A 17,985-nucleotide genomic window follows, 5' to 3' on the forward strand; every position below is an offset into this window, starting at 1 on the left:
CATTCTAATAGGAACAAATAGATTCGTCTACTTCAAATATTACGGATAAAATTATTTCTGCCTGTGACGGTTATAAAAAACCGTATCATTAGTATAAACAAGAAAGACCCATTTTGGAGATTAACTCTAGCTTAAAAAATAATTAGGAAGAAAAACCGCTGTCATAACAAAGCAAAAAGCATGGTAGTCCGGATAGTTGGGAAAAAATCAGAAAAATAAGAGAAAACTGTAATCTAGCCGTTAAAAATGCGAAATCTGACTATTTATAGCAACATATCGAACAAAATAATATCGGAGACACGGACAAGGGTAAAAGTGTATACCTATCATTCCGAAGGGGTTTAAAAATTACTTTCCCTATTTTAGTATTACATGTATACAATCTTTTTTTATAATTTGAAGAGTGAACAGAGCAAATTATGAAGGCCTTCATTGACTCAGTACTTAGGTACTTTGATTATACTATTTTCGGTGTTTATTGTTCACATACTTATAGAACTTAAAAATGTCATTCATTTATGTTGATTCTTAAATGTATTTGCTTCTAACATTCCTTTATTTCAGTGGAAGAGAAATTGCGTTTTACATTCTTTCCTCCTACCTAGAGCTATCAGTCCCAAATATTTTTTACATGCCTTATTTGGTCCTTTAATTTGGTAATAAAACATTACTTTTTATTCCATTTACTTCCTCTGATTAAATTCGCACAACATTATTAAAAGCAAAGCATGCTTACGCTGCAAGTGCATCTAGTCCATGCTCCCAATTTTGAGGATTCACGCGATTTGCTTATTTTTGTATCTTTAATTTTGATTAGCATTAGCTTTTTGTGTGTGTTTGTTTTCCATGTATAGTCTTTATACCTGGATTTACGAGTTTCCTTCTAATTTTAAAATTGAATTTATTACATCATATTCAATACAAATGTCTTACATCTATAGAACATATTTAAACAAATATTAATTTTTTTTCATTTAGTACACATCTTCAATTTAAAAATACAATATAAATATTTTAGTGCAGTTTGGTCCCTATAACGAGGTCGAACTTTCCATAAGTTTTGAAAAGTATTAATACCCAATTAAAAATATATACAAATACAGGTAAATAGGAAAAAGCAAAAACTTTTGTACGAATAAAAGTAGAAAAAGAACTTTATAATAAAACCTTGCCAGATAAATTTCATAGTGATTGTAACAATCAATTATACCCTACGAAAAAGGGAAAAATAATGTGTAGGACTTTTCATTGTTCTTTATTCTTGTTCAGCTCAATCAACCAACGATCAAATAATAACTCATTTCCTCTAATTCTGATCAAAATGGTGGAACTAATAGAAAATATAAATTATCTGTAATACAATATTGCCAAAATATTTAAATATATCAAACATAACTAAGTGTTTTGCATATCATTGGTATCATGATATGTTATAGAGTCAATTAGGAATAAAATGTTCCATCATGCTAAACATGTAGCCGAAAAAAAAAAAAGAACAGAAATATGACTAAAATTCTTTTTCAGCTCCCCGTCCAATGTCAATTAGAAATGCTGAACTTATTATTTTTTTTCGGTTATATACATAAAAATCAAATTATTAAAGATATAAATTCAAATAGAAATATTTCTATAGCAACAACATTAAACAATATAAAATAAAATATATGGTAATAATGTAGTGTATAATATAAAAAATAACTAAGGGAACCGAAATTCTATCGGAAATCAAAAGAATGTAATCAAGGGACAAAGATCTGACATGGAAAAAAGATAAACACAAAAAGGAACATAAAGTAACTAAAATAATACATAAAAAGTAACGTAAGTAAATGAATTAATATATAGCAGGTGCTTGGTGAGCAATATTTTAATTAAAAAAGAAAAAAAAATTGTAAGAGCTAATTTAGCAAGTTCCCTATACAAATCTCGAAATATGCACTGAAATATCCAAACTCCAAAGCAGCCCCAGTTCCGAACCGTTGACATTCCACAATATGGTAGGTACCAGTATCGTATTGCATATCCCTGAGCGGGTCAAAACATGGATGCTATAAAAATATAGTGCATTTTCTTTTTGCCTCTTTACCAACTAATGTTTTGTCAAAAGATATGCGCAGTGACTTATAAAATAGAGCAAACATCACACTGTAAGATGAAGAACTTTTTGAAATGAAAATCTAACACAATAACATAAAAATGTTCCACTGAAAAGGTTGGTTTGATGAAAATGAAAGTGAAAGTAGAGAAAATTACTATTTATAGTTCAAGACTACTTTTCTGTTCGATCTTCGTGGACTCACCCTATTTTCTTTGCGGGAAATTATTTTTTCACATGTCCTTAGAAATGCTACATAAGTGAATGTTTTATTGAATCAATTTATATATTTTTTTTTAAATGCTAAAAATATGCACTTCACTATAGAAGTCTATGGGAAAATTAATACGATACTTAGACCTACCTATAATTATCTTAACTATTGCGAAAAATTATCGTGACTTTTTGAGATGACATTGTCATTTTTGTCGACAAAATACCCAAATTATCACGACTTTTCGAGACTTTTGATTATCGCTATCACCTTGGTTTCCTTGATTACTCTCTATCAGCCCCGTGCAGGTCCGGGTGTTAAAATAATAGGCCTGCAGCAGCGCTAAGCTTGTCGTAAAAGGCGACTAAATAGTGCTCAGAAACCTAGCCGGGGTCTAGGCACTCTGCCCACAGAGCAACTGGGATGTGTGCCCCAGGTGGTGGAATGGGGTACCCCTGGCGTGTTACATGCTGGGGTTGTCAGGCTATAATACGGAAAACCTGACCGCAAACCATAGTGGTGCACAATGTTGGGAAAGATGCCACGTTCCTCGCACGTTAAAGAACCCTGCTGTGGTATTCGATAGGAGAAGGAACCTTTGCGCTCCGCCACAGGAGGCTAAATTGCCCGACCTTACCCATCCCCCCTTTTTCCAGTGGCAATCAAAATTTGTCGACCCTAATATCCTTGTGACCCATCCTTTTTTTTCATTTCATGTTCATTTTATCGTCAATTTCATGTTCATTGTCTGAATATAGCTGAAATATTGCTGCTCGGACGTTAAACCCCAACAAACAAACAAACAAAACAATCTAGCTAATCAAACAATGCCTAATGGAATAAACTACGCACTGCAAAAGCGAAAGTAGAAAAGTGTTCAGTTCAGACGTTCTGAGATACCGAATAAAAAAGGTTTGTCAGTTGCTATAGCCTCCCCCTAAAGCGTTTAGGAGGTTATTCATGCATGGGTTTATACAACAATTATTACTTCTACCAGAGACCTTTCTATGCTTCTATGTACCCAGTTGATTAATTTCATCGAGTGGGCCCTATTTGTTAAAATTCGGTACGTGGGTGCAGACGGAGCTGAAAAAAAAACGCACCGTTCATATACTTGTAAATTGTAGAAATGTGACCCATTGACAAAGTATGGCTCAGAAATGACCATCCATTCACAAAGGAAAGTAGAAAAAATGTATATTTCAACTCTTGAAAAATAGACCTATTCTAGAGGCATGTCTGCATATACCCACACCCGCCGCCTGGATTATTTTTTTACATGGATTGGTACTTAATTTGTTGGTCTATATAAATGAAAAGAGTGAACACTCCTTTGTTGGCCTGATGTTTTAATCTGATATTTATGCATCACTAACGGAGGTTACCAAGCAATCTATAAAAAAAATAAAATTAGCCACCTATGACTTCATAATTGTTCGGACTATTGAAGGCCCTGAAGCAACCAAAAAGTTATATCTCTAAAAAACGTATGAAAGACAGAAAATTAAAATAAAGCTTGATAAGCTCAACTAAAGTCTTTGTGGTGAATTAAAGGATGCCTCCTTATTTGATTTAATTCCAATGAAAAAACACAATATCTTGAGAAGTTTGATATAGGTTTCAGAGTTGTTCGGTAACTAAAAGTTACAGACCACCAATTCAACCAATGAGCATTTGGAATGTACGCAAAAATAGCCCTACGCAGAAATTACCCCTGTTCCTCTTAGTGCTGTGAAAAAAGTTCTCATCTCATTTAAAAAATTTAAACAGTTTCTGAAAGGAAAAACATTTCTGTACATTTTATAGGTGCATTTTGCTTCTTGTGATGTGAAGCCTAATCTCCATAATGATTTCTAAATATACCCCTATCTTGTGAAAACACTGGGATTTCCCATGCTATTTATAGACACTTCACTTCCGGTGACCAGTACTGCACTGCAAGTCTGCTAACCCCACATGCCATTCTGAGGATTGTGAGCTGACATATGTAGAATCATGCTGATATATAGTCCTCTGCAGGTTAAAGTTAAGGTAAAGTCCAGAGAAGCCATTGAATATTGTGAAATTAGCATAAAAGCCTATGGGAAGTGGAATTAGTGGTTTTTAGCCTTAAGCTGAGGCCATGGCAAAATGATAAGTTTCTTGGAATAGCTTTAAACTACTTGAAGATCTTGTAAACTTTGCTATGAGAGGAATACACTACAAAAATCCTTCAAAATGCATTTTTTTAAGTTATAGGTCCAAATTATGGAAAAGCCTAATAAAAGCCTATGGGAAGTGGAATTAGTGGTTTTTAGCCTAAATACTAGATTTATTGCCCTTGAAATGTAAAAAAATGTTTTGTCTTGCTCCATGGTCTTCAATGTCCAAGTCCTTGAACCATTGGGACATAGAGGTCAAGTCTTTTTAAAGAATACAATGCTTAAGCTGTATATATTTTTGATAGAAAAAATATAATCAAGTTTCAGCTTGAAATTTTCCTCTCTGATTCATGAATTAAATTGTATGTGTCACAGTACAAATGATTAAATGTGGTATGATTTGTTGGATATATTACTTTCTGTTACAATAATCATGTTTTATTTGCAACAAGAAGTAAACACATCCTTTAATCCATCCTGGAATGTTTCTCCATAGTGTCGGTGACAGATCCCAGTTTCCCAATACCAAGTGTGTGATAAAGCTTACAAAAGTGATCTCTCAAATGTTGCACGGTTGGGCCTCTGAAAATGAATATGATTTTTATAATTGTTCTGCTTAATGAAATAATATCATTATGGCAACAAGATTTTTTATGAGTTTCCAGGTGAGGCATTGAGGCTCTTTAGAGTCTCTAGTTTGGATATATATATATTTATCTAATAAACATGATAAAGATTTAATTGTTTCTCAAATTTTGTGACAAAAAGGATGTAAAGATCTGCTAAATTGTATTTTTTTACATACATATTTTTAAGATGTAGAACAAAGATGTATTTTATACTGTAATTATTTACAACCACTCTTTCTATAATGTCTATTTGCACTGTACTTTGTCACCTCTCGCATATTCTTACTACACTTTTTTTTTTGTTTTGTTTTGTTTTGTTTTTTTTTTTTTGCACAATTGAGTCACCACCGCCGCAAATTTTTATGTTAATCAAACTAGATGTAGATTATATGCATTTATTTCTTTCTTTTTTCTTTGTTGTTGTTGTCCGAATTTACATACTTTGTTTCTACTATTTGTGTTATGACCATTTACTGTGTTAGAACAAATAAAAATATTGAAATATTGAAATATATACAGAATATAATTGTAGAGATTTTTTTTTAGATATGGGTGACACATATGAGCCTCCAAAGCTAGAAGAATCTGATAGTGAGATTGAGATCGACAATTACATAAATGCTGATCCAACGAAGAGAAAAGGCTGGACAACAAAGCAAAAATTAATTGAGATTTGTCAGAAGAGTGTGGGAACTATGTCAAGCGGAAAACCTCCTCTGAATATTGCTGTTATTGGGCCACCAGGCTGTGGCAAGTCATCCCTTCTTAATACAATATTTGCTAGTTTTAATGATGATAAATGGAGAGAACTGGCAGCATATGGTAAAGGCGACGGAACTATACAGATTACTCATCAAATAAAAAGGTATGTTACACGTATACAGTTCACTGTCCAACTCATTGTTGTCTTTGTGGAATAACTTCAGATGGATCTCTATGGAGGTGTAAAAGATTTTTTTTATACTACAGGAAGAAGGTTGGAACTTAATTTGGAGGTTGTTAACCTTACTATTTACACAACACAGTTGCTGTCGGTGTTGTCTGGGTACACTTTGTTTCTGTGCGATAACTTCAGTTGTGATTGACCAATTTTTCTGAAATTTTGATACTTTGATATAATTTTACTGACCACTTAAGGAAGGTTCCTATTTATTTTGGCCTTTGTGGCCGATACTGTTTTAGAAAAAGGGGCAAAAAGGTAAAATTAGGGGATTTATCAAAACCTATGCAGAATATTTGTTTTTGACTCATTTTAATTTTTTTTCATTGTGTTTCTTATTTTTTGGTTTTTTTGGTTTAATTTTGAAATTTTTTTGTATTGTATTCTTCATAAAATCCCTGCGTACATTTCTAATCACATTTCAAATTTCTCTTATGGTTTCTGAGTTACTGTATAAGGGGTCCTACCCAAAATAAATCACCTTTTTTATTATTGGTGTGATTTTGAACATTTTTAATTGAATTTAAAATTTTGTGCAATATAGTGTCCAAACCATTTGTTGTGCCCATAATAATTTGTAAGTCGTAAAGCTTAAGTTTGTCAAAACTAATGTTGTGTCCAATTGTTCAGGGTTCGACAAGTGCAGTCGTATTATGCTGGGCTTGGTGAAGCTTTTTATTGGAATTAAGGGGTAAAAATTACTTCAAAGAAAACAAACAAACATTTTCTGGCTTCTGGCCTATAAATTGAATCATGTGTACCATAAGGTTGTATGTGATAAGGATAGTTAAGGTTTGGATTGATTTTGGAGGTTACTGTTCTAACCATTTAGGAATCAGGACCCAAAAAAGAAAAAAAAAAACTATCATTTTCTGGCCTGAGGCCACAAAAGTTAAAAATACTTAAGTCTTAGAGTATTTGATTTTCCATGATAACTCCAATTAAAGTCTTTGAAATTGATGAAATCACAAACAGAATTTTGTCAGACTTAAGTAATTTTCCATGTATTGTGGCATTGGTGCCTGGTTTCCAGCCATTTGAGTATAAGTGCATGAATCTAAAGAAAAATGTACTGAAAGATTGTATACTACATAAAAGGTTAGGATTGATTTGGAAGTTTAGGCATCACTAATTCTGGGTCAAATGGCCACCCCATCATATAGTAAAAAAACACACAGAACTTAGATTTATGCAAATTTGTAAGTTCATAATATGTGTGTATGTTGATCAAATGTCAAAATAAAGCTGAGAATGTGTACTTGGATATCTTTTAGTAATTTAATTTCTACATAAGTGTATGAATATTGTTTACATAATGTGTGAATAGTATGCCTCCATGCTGTCAGTTAGCAGATTGGGTAAAAAAACAATTTCTACAAACATTTTGATATTAATTAAAGGGAAAATGAATGACTTCCTGGTTTCTGTGAAATAATTATAGTATATGTGTATAGTCCTTTATGAAAATATGCTACAATGTTCCATATGACAAAAGGAAGGTTTTGATTGAATTAAAGTGGTTTGGCCTTTACCTTTTATGAATATTTGAAAACTCTATAGCCATTAGTTTTATTATACCTTCCACAAAGTTTTTGGGTGCATATAAACCTCCTTGTCATAATCCATCTACATGTATGTTCTGTCTAATGTGTAACTTGTATTTGGACTTCGATAAAACCTTACAGAAAGTTTGTTATGGACGTACCTTATTATTATTCAGCCTTAAGAAAGAGAAGTACTATACCAGAAAAACTGAGCAGTTTGAAGATGATGAGGTCTTAATGCCAACTTTTATTGACGTGATGGGTTTGGAAAATGAAAATAATCTCTTTAATCAAGAGTTACTGAGGATTATCTTTGATGGACGTGTGGAAGAAGGTGAAAGCCTCTTGAATATAAGAGAAGGCTTTGATAGTACTAATATAGAGGGTTTTAGAGAAAGGTATGGGCAGCGTGAAGAATATTTGAAGATTGATCGTGTAATCTGTGTATGTTCTGGTGACCCAGAGGCAAATTTTCCAGATCAACTTTTCAAATGTGTCAATAAGATTGCAAACAGTAAAAGAGGTTAGTCATATAACAGTGTTGTGCTATTGTCTTCATTTATCAATTGGTTTTCTTGTAATAAAATGAGTTCTATTTGATGCATGATCTTTTTCCGACGCAGTCGGTATAGTTTAGCTTTTTACCCATTGACCTTAAGGACGCTTTTCTATGGAAAGACAGTCACCTGATAGCAATTCTGTTTCCCGATTGGCCAAATACTGATAACTTATTGGCATTCATGAAAACTGTATAGAAAATTAGAAATTGCATGCCATGTGTTATTTTCTTGAAAGAAATCAATGATTTATAAATATTTTCTATAACCCCTTGATTAGAAGTAAAATTTTAATGCGTCAGCTATCTTTTTTTTTAAAGATATTACTTGTTTTAATTATCACAAAGTTAAGTACCACAAAAAAGTGGTTGGGGTTTACATGCATACCCCTAACAATCAAGGAATTACTTGGTATGAATTGCTTAAATCTTGGTAATCTGTGGGATTCAGATTGAAGATTTTGGGCCAAGTTATCAAGCTAATAGTCTCTTTAGAATAAACTTCATTAGATTTCAAGCCCCCCTCCCCCCAGAATAAAAAAAAAGCAGATTCAGAACAGTTATTAAGATTTTTTATTTTGATCTTAAAATGTTTGATTTCATATTTTTAATTTCTGTGAGCTAATTCTTTCTGTGCCAGACACTTATGATATGTATTAAAAAAAATTATAAACCTAAAGAAGTATTGTTGGTTTACAAAAAATTCTTCTTGAAAATAAACTTGTATGGTTGGTTATGTCAGAAAAATCTGACTTGTTACATGTAATTAAATTGAATCGATCACATATTTATAAAAAAACAAATTATTTCTAGTTATTCCTGTCTATGGAGTGATGACCAAAGCTGACTTATTTGATGGTAGAAAAAATCCTGAAGTTAAGAAAAGGGAAGAACTTTTCTGTCAGCATCTTGGAATTCCAGAAAATAGATTTGCAAGGATTATTAATTACTGTGCAAATGTGGACGAGAAGTTGACTTACATGTACACAGTTATACCTAAACTTGATGTTAAAATACTGAAACTAATGCACCAGGTAAAGTATTTACTGTAAATGTTTTAAAAACACTACTACATATAATGGCTATTCATAGCTAATAAAGGTGACTCTCACAATCACAATTTTTAGAAAATTTTTTAAAACTTCTTTGTAGTAATTGAATCAAGTTTCTGATGCCTTGGCTCCTATTGCAATATCTCCCAAACATACGCCAGTTGACATAAATTGACCTCCGTATAATTGAGAACTTTTCTGGAACTGAAGTGAATGTGAAAGTTGTCTGTTCTGGAAATAATACCATATACTTGATTATCCCTTTAATATACATTTACAAAGACATTTCTTTCTTTTATGGAATTTAGTTCCACTTTATGATACTTTGTACTTGTATCAGCAATAGAGAAGGTATATCTATACTACCTGCTTTATGAAAAATGTGCCATATTTATGGGCATCTGTTTTATTAAACTGTAACAAATTTTAGGCCTTATTCTGATATGACACTGTCATTGTCTGTGTCATCATCATCTGCTTCTTTGTTGTATATAGAAGCTTGATTTTCATGCATTAGCTTGAACATTAGTTAGTCTTTCTAAAACTTTATAACAGGGTCCTAAAATGCAAAAGTTGGTATTGATTTGGGTAATGATGGTCCAGTGGTTTTGAAAAGGGGTTAAAACACGCATTTCATATAATTTAACTATTAGTCCATTAAAATCACACAAATGTCTATGTTATTATTCCACAACCATGACAATATTCCATACCACAAAGGTCAGACATTGCTATTTAGGGGTTTAGGCTTTAACAATTTAGAAATAAGGGTCCAAAAAGGACCATCAAGCATTTTCCTGATGCTCAGACAATTACTTGACTAATAGTGAATGGATCTTTTTGAAATTATATTAAAAGGTGCTACACCACCAAAGGAAGACTTGGATTGATTTTTTTAGGGTTAAGACATGAACATTTTTTTTTTTATTATGGGCCGAAATGGCCTGAAACTAGCATTTTCCTTATAACAGGACAATAATTTTAATTAAGAAATCATAGAAATTCCATTTTATCATTGTTTTACCACAGGCTGGCCATTTATGTTGCATTGTTTTACCCAGAGCGATAGCGAGGAGTTAAAAGATCATATAATTGGACTAGTTTCTTCATATCTTTTAATAGATGCTGCATTTGTCTTGCACAAAATGTTGGTCAGATGTTTGTCACTTTTTTTTACCACAGCTGTAATCTAAAGTGCTTTGAAGTACTTCATATGTTAATTGATCGTTTATGATATTCAATGCAGAGGAGGCTAAATTGCCCTACCTTACCCATCCCCCCTTTTTCCAGTGGCAATCAAAATTTGTCGACCCTATTATCCTTGTGATCCATCCTTTTTTTCATTTCATGTTCATTTTGTCATCCATTTCATGTTCATTGTCTGAATATAGCTGAAATATTGCTGCTTGGACGTTAAACCCCAACAAACAAACAAACAAACAAACAAACAGTGTGACATACCATAGAAAGGAAGTCTGTGATTGATTTTATGGGTTTTTGCTCCTTCAGTATCAAATTACCTTATGTCGACGGTTCATGTTAGAAACTTTCCTACTATTTCTGAACACTGCACGAAAATATAGTCCAAATGTTTTTCAGTTTATAGGCTAAAAACCACTAATTCCACTTCCCATAGGCTTCTATGCTAATTTCACAATATTCAATGGCTTCTCTGGACTTTACCTTAACTTTAACCTGCAGAGGACTATATATCAGCATGATTCTACATATGTCAGCTCACAATCCTCAGAATGGCATGTGGGGTTAGCAGACTTGCAGTGCAGTACTGGTCACCGGAAGTGAAGGGTCTATAAATAGCATGGGAAATCCAAGTGTTTTCACAAGATAGGGGTATATTTAAAAATCATTATGGAGATTAGGCTTCACATCACAAGAAGCAAAATGCACCTATAAAATGTACAGAAATGTTTTTCCTTTCAGAAACTGTTTAAATTTTTTAAATGAGATGAGAACTTTTTTCACAGCACTATGAGGAACAGGGGTAATTTCTGCGTAGGACTATTTTTGCGTACGTTCCAAATGCTCATTGGTTGAATTGGTGGTCTGTAACCTATATCATACATTAACTCTTTCATAACCAGTAAATATGTTTATTCAGCTCAATAATACTATTATTTATGCAAATAAATTCAGATCTATAGTCTAATCAAATCAACTGAAAATTGAGGTGTTGAGAAATAAATTTGCTTTTAGGAAATTTATTTCTTGCAGTAATGTGCAAAGAATCATTAAATGTGTTATGCATGTTCCATTTTATACACTTATCGATCAAAATCTTTATCTTATCATTAATATTTTGTGATTAATTAACAGGAAATGAAGAGCAGTGATTTTAAACAAGTAAAAGGGGCAAGAAAATTTAGGTTGATAAAAGTTTTGGAAAATATTATATAGATCAAGGAAAAAATATGTGCTTAAGCTGAAATTGGTTTTATTTGAGTAAAGTTACTGTGTATGATCAGGGATGATTTTTTGCTGCATTTTAGCAGAATTCCGCTATTTGAAATCGAGGTTTTACCATTTTGATTCTTTTTTTAATGTATATTTACTTCCAATTTTGTCAATTCCATTTTGTTTGTTGACCTCATAAAATCATCTCTGATAAATACTCAGTTTAAATAGTCTTTGAATCTAAATGCAAATTAACTTTTGGGCAGGTTTAAATTGTTAGGGAAAAGGTGAAATGGAACAAAATCTGTAAATGTGTCTGAAGTTGGATACTATTTAACTATTGACAGTTTTTACTTCAGAGATCAGTAGTAATGACTGACATTCTGTTTATACATATAAGGAAATAAGTTCTAAATAATATGGGAAATAAAAATTAGTTTCATTTTTCATCGTATAATTTTTGTTCATGCTACGATTTTCACAAGAATCAAGAACCTCCAGTGCTAGCAACACTTTGAATTGTGTTATGACATGAGCCAAGTAAGAATACGGGACCACAAAGGGCCCATAAACAAATATTTTTTTCTGATTTCTAGATGATAACTTGAGTAAAAGGAATTGGATTGCTTTGATGTTTTTCCACAAGGTTGCCATACCCCCAAAAAGACGGTTGGGATTAATTTTGAGGTTTTGACTTGAACCATATAGGAACAAGGGGCCAAAAAGTGACCACTTCATTTCTAGTAAAATGTTTATCTTGTTTCAAATATCCAGTTGTATTCAAAATCCAAATCTGTATCAAGTTTGAATAGTGTTCCAATACTTGCCCAAACTGTTTTAGAGGGTTCGATCTTTGCAGTCATAGAAAGCTGTGTTCCACAAGGAATTTTTTTAACAGTTAAAACTACATGTACATGGGAATTCTTCTTTGGAATGATGTATGCAGTTTCAGCATGCTGATTGTACTTCTGACCTAATTTTCTGTCTACTTCCAATTCTGTCTTTGCATTTATGAGTTTTGTATTACAGGGTATTTGAAAATATTGATATAAGAATGGTATGCAGAATGTCTTAGTCTTTCGACTTTCAACTTATTTATTTGACATATTTTATTAAATTCTTTATGCACATACATGTATATGCTTACATAACTTTGCTATATTTCCATGTTTTTCTAAAATTTTATTTTTTATTTCAGGTACTTAGTGGTGACCTGGATGTTTCAAATCCAGATTATGATCATTTCAAGGACACCATAGAAGGTGTAGTAGTAGTTCCTGGTGACCTTCAACGAAATGCACCTTCCGTTCCAGCAGTAAAGGGTTTGAATTATAAAAGCCTGCTGATTGTCATTACATTACAGGTGTTGCTCCTTGCTATATTGTTGAATTTTACCTTTAAGCCAATCATTACAGACATTGAGGTCAACAAGATCTGTGAAGAATATGAGTATTTGAAAGCAACTCAAAACATTAACATTGATGGCCTCAACAAAATATGTGAAAATAGAGGGAATGTGCTGAAACCCCCGATAATGGAATTATGTGTTGGTTTTATTGGAATCTTGTTCGTTATTCCTTATATGGTTTTGTTCTTGTCTTGTAAATAAAATTGACATTTGTTTCCCAAATGCCCACACTCAATTTCATGCATTCACATGATTTGGAAAACACAGGTAAACATTTTGAATATGTAAAACACAGGTGAACATTTAGAGTATGTAAAACATAGGTAAACATTTTGAATATGTAAAACACAGGTAAACATTTAGAATATTTATAACACAGGTAAACATTTAGAATATGTAAAACACAGGTAAACATTTTGAATACTTGCACATTTATATCTCCATTCAATTCAATCATGGATGGTAGAATAGAATTATGACACAAATATTGATGTTGAGGAGATCTAGGCCTCAGAAGATTTCTTCAGATCAAAGTATATATTTTCACCATGTTAACAGTTAAAATATTTATTTTACACATATGTCCAATCTAATTATTTAGTATCATATATGTAAAAGTGTAGTGTTCAGATCAGAATGATTTGAAATGATAATTTTTTTTTTCAAAGTTAAAAAAAATTATTTTAAAATTCTTAATTGTACTAGTTTCCTTTGATATCAAATGGTCATCCTCTTATGTTGTCTGTTCAAGTTGCATCTCAATTACTTTCTCATTATTATATAAGTAAACTACCAGATGTTCTCTCTGTACTAAATTTTGTTTAATTACTTTTGAAAAAAAAATTGTAAATTTTGCTGTCAGACATTTCCCAACCATTAAACATTGATCACAATGATTTTTTCATGTGGTGTTATAGCTTTAATTAATGTCACTGATGATTTGGATTCACTGGTCACAAAATTTAAAATATAGTTGAAATAGCAATGAATTATTGAGAAATTTTATATAATGAATAGAATAGTCAGTGGGGTAATATCGTGAAAAACAAAATATAATCACTTCTGCGGAGAACTCATACACAGAAAAGTTCTGCATACTTTTTACGTTTCTGTGTCTGCTTCTTTAATAGTAGTTTGATTCAATATAAATTATCCTCTTAATGATATTTCAAAGAAGAATTTAATGCATGTCTTATAGAATTTAAAAAAAAAAAAATTACAAAACGAGTTTAATGGAGCCTGTTTACTTCACTAAATTGTATTTTAAGACAGTCTGTAAGATTACACAGGTGAAAAAATAAGGCAAGCCAGTTTAAGATTATTAAAGACACACCTGTAAGATTGTACATTGATACTTTATTGACTTGTATAACATAGACAGCATTGGTTATTGGCCTGCTAACCATGGTCAAGATTAAAAAAAAAAAATGGTACTGAATATTTTAATATAAAATACAAATACTGTATTGGCACAAACTCATTATGGAAATTGTTATGACTCAGTTACAACTTATATAAACAAAATGATATAACATGTTACAAACATTATAGATGTTAACATGATGAAATTCTGCATAAAATCAAAAATCAATTTGTTTCTTATTTTGAAACATTGTATTATATATGTATATAGAATTTTAGTTTTAGTTTTAGGCAATGTACAGACTTATTATACAACATGACTTTTACAGTTAAATTGAAATTACGGGCATTGTTAGATACTGTTTATGGTGTATTCTAAAATGTTCTTCATCTTCAATTTCTTCTTCTTTTAATGGACTAGCTCATATTAAGAATTTGGAAGGATGTGATATTGAAAATTTAAACAACATCTAATACTTTTATCTGTGCCACTGTATACATAGGAATTTTTGGTTACAGAGAACTTGCCTAAAATACTATGGATTATTGTTTGTGTATTGGGTATCATTATTTTTTTTTGTGTTTTTGTTTTTTTTTTTCATAATTTGATGGAACTCTTAACTTTAAATTCCAGACGAACTCTAAAATTATCATGAATTTTTTATGGTTCCATGATATGAAGTTAAAAAGAGCCACAAGCCAATGAAATTTTGCTGAACCACAATAACTGATATATGAATAAGTTCATTCACTGTGGATACATGTATACAGAAAGAAACAAATCAACTGTTTGTTATATCTAATTTATTTTTATTTGTAATGGTTCAATATGGGCTTACAGATTTTCAATACTCTTGGCAGTTTGTCTGTCAGCCAGTTTGTCATGTTTTAGTTTTTCTATTAACATGGTATTATTTAGTCTCATTCATATAATTAATGGATATGTACATCACAATGGGGGATCCAAGGGGAGGAGGGTACTGATGGGTGGAAAACTTTGTTAATTTCATGCAAAAGTTTGGCCAAAATGGGCAAATCATATTTTGGAACCCCCTTTTTTTTAACATCAAAGTAAAATTGATATAATCTCCTTCAAATGCTGTATTTATGTTTAACTTAGAAATGATTAGTTTAGACATATAACAAAGTTATCATGTTTTGATGAATAATAAAAAACTTATTATTTTAGAGTAACATTTAGTGGCTCAAATGACCAGTTTTTGAGACAAATAACTGTTTTGTGTATATTAAACAATTCCAGTTGTATTTTTACATAGTATTTAATTTTAAAAGCTTAGTTACATTGAACGTCTGAAATGAAATATGTACTCAAAAGCTGATTTAAAAGTGAATAATTTATGAGGAATAATTTGTGAAGAATGATTTTAGAAAAAAAAACTCTATTTTAGGTGTAAAATGAAACAAGTGCAATTCATTTGTAAAACCCTCATCTGTGATGTATTGGCCATTACTTGTGTATTTGGTCATAAAAATTATTGTGTATTTTTAACCAAAGATGTATGTTTGAATATAACTAGTTTTATGGGTATTTAAAGAATGTACTTGATAAATTTGGCATTTTGAAGTACAATAACTTTCTACCAAGTTTCAGGAGTTATTATTCCTGAAATGTATTTTTTTTTCTCGTATAATGTACTTCAGTGGATCATTGGTACTGACTTACTTGAGATGTTGATATACTTGGTATTGATAGCACAAAACAAAACCAGTAGTTTTATTGCATTACCGTATACTCACATTGATTTTTGTCCTTCAATATATCATTGAAAAATCTTTGAATCAAAGAAATCTATGCCCGGCAGGTTCTACATTTTATGTTGTAATTATAAAAGTTAGCCAAAAATATGGTCTTAAAAATAACACAATTAACATGTGTAAAAGTCTTCAAGTGATGTATATAACAAATAGATCATTACATGTTTTGTTACATTCCAAAATTGGCTCAAAGATCCATCAGCACAAATGTAGACTAACCAAATGTATATAAACACATGTAAATACTTTACATGTAATTACCTACATAGCTAGCCCTCTGTTCATCTGGAGAGCATGTGTCATTGACGATAACTCTCTCCATCTTACTCGGGCTCAAGTTTTTCTACTAAACTCCATTTGTAACCCTGCTCTTTGAGTTCATGTTCTGAATTTGTGCACGGTATGTTTCTTGGTCTTCCTCTGTTCCTTTTACCTTGATGTTTAAATTTGGAGCTGGTCTTGTGATGCTGCTTGTTAGTTTTCACAATTTTTGCCCAATCCATGACTATTTGCTTTTTTGATTTGGGAATCTGTTGAAGCATGATTTGCTATTTCACAAGATTCTCAATTTTCAATTTATACTACCATATGATATTCATGATTATACATGGAGAGTTGTTTAGGAATCTTTGGATTTTTGATATCATGGTTTAATTGTTGTTTTCCAGGTTTCCGGACATCCCATACAGGAGCACACGTTCTATAATATTAATCAAACTCCTGAAAATTCAAATAGTTTTTCTTACAGAGCCTGCTTTGACAGTTATGTAACTACAAAAAATAATATTTAAAGTATTACTATAATAACACTGTTAAAGTTTACATATTTTTCCCTATAAGGAATGGGTTTTTTTAGATGTTTTTAAAATGTTTTATGATTTTTGGCATTTATGTATGTAGTCTAATGGAGGTGTTGAAATTTTAATTGTTACCATGTACAGATAATTTTTTGTATTGTTTTATATTTTGAATTGTATTGAAAGTCTGTTTGTTAGAGGAGAAACCTTAACAAAGCCAGAAGAAATCAGAAATATTTTTTAATCTGCTTCCCTTTGTTGAAATATACATAATTATGAAATGAACTGGTCACAGTATCAGTATAGTTAACCAAATTGATTAAAAACTGTGATAGTAAATGTTATATGCTATTGATAGAATAGTTAATGGTTGTGAGGGCAATATCACAAAATGCTGACTGCCCATGGGTACTGATATGGACCAAGAAAACTTATATTGCCTGAGCTGCAGGCAATGTGTAATATATCAGTGTTCTGGTCCATATGGCAACCCATGGGTAGTCCATAATATATGTTAATAAATATGTAATTTCATATTGGCCCTGTTTTTTATGAAATATCTGGTCTCAGAGTGATATTTTTCTGTGTTTTTTTATGTATATTTTAACTTTTTAGAATTTGTTCATTCAAAATGGCATGCCAGATGAAAAGGTAGACCAGTTAAATGATTTGAAACTGTTTTTCAGTTCATCTGGTGTGCCACACTATGAGGTACAGGGAAAGTGAATGCCATATCAAGAGAACACAACTTTTTATTCCCTTACAAGTGAAGTACTGTCCTTCTAAAATACATGTAGGGAAACTTAACATGTACATTTTGTGTATCTTATGAGTGTCTAGTACATGTGTATCCTATTTATTGTTTGAAGGTCACAGGCCAAAGATCAAGGTCACAGCTTCAATTTTAAAGATCTTTTTTCTTTTAATTCATTTTGCTGTTATTTTGAGTGCAATCTATGGTGTGATATTTTTAACCTGTTGCTGTTGTTGTTCATTAAGTAACAAATATGTAGTCTTATTTTAACATTGTTAACTCACGTGGTGATTGACATTTGAAAT

At 31.5% G+C, this 17,985-nt stretch overlaps 1 protein-coding gene across 1 annotated transcript; it reads left to right on the plus strand.

The window, feature by feature from the left end:
* The first annotated feature begins 3,088 nt into the window (after positions 1-3,088).
* Positions 3,089-14,207, plus strand: LOC148616106 (uncharacterized). The gene is made up of 5 exons (XM_088582804.1): positions 3,089-3,221; positions 5,626-5,944; positions 7,740-8,086; positions 8,933-9,153; positions 12,782-14,207. Exons 2-5 carry the CDS (start codon positions 5,628-5,630, stop codon positions 13,190-13,192), a joined length of 1,296 nt encoding a protein of 431 aa, XP_088438930.1. The 5' UTR covers positions 3,089-3,221; positions 5,626-5,627; the 3' UTR covers positions 13,193-14,207.
* The last annotated feature ends 3,778 nt before the right edge of the window (positions 14,208-17,985 follow it).

Source organism: Perna viridis, chromosome 5 (assembly GCF_037379345.1).
Source record: "Perna viridis isolate PV_CMFRI_1.1 ecotype Kerala chromosome 5, ASM3737934v1, whole genome shotgun sequence".
NCBI lineage: Eukaryota > Metazoa > Mollusca > Bivalvia > Mytilida > Mytilidae > Perna > Perna viridis.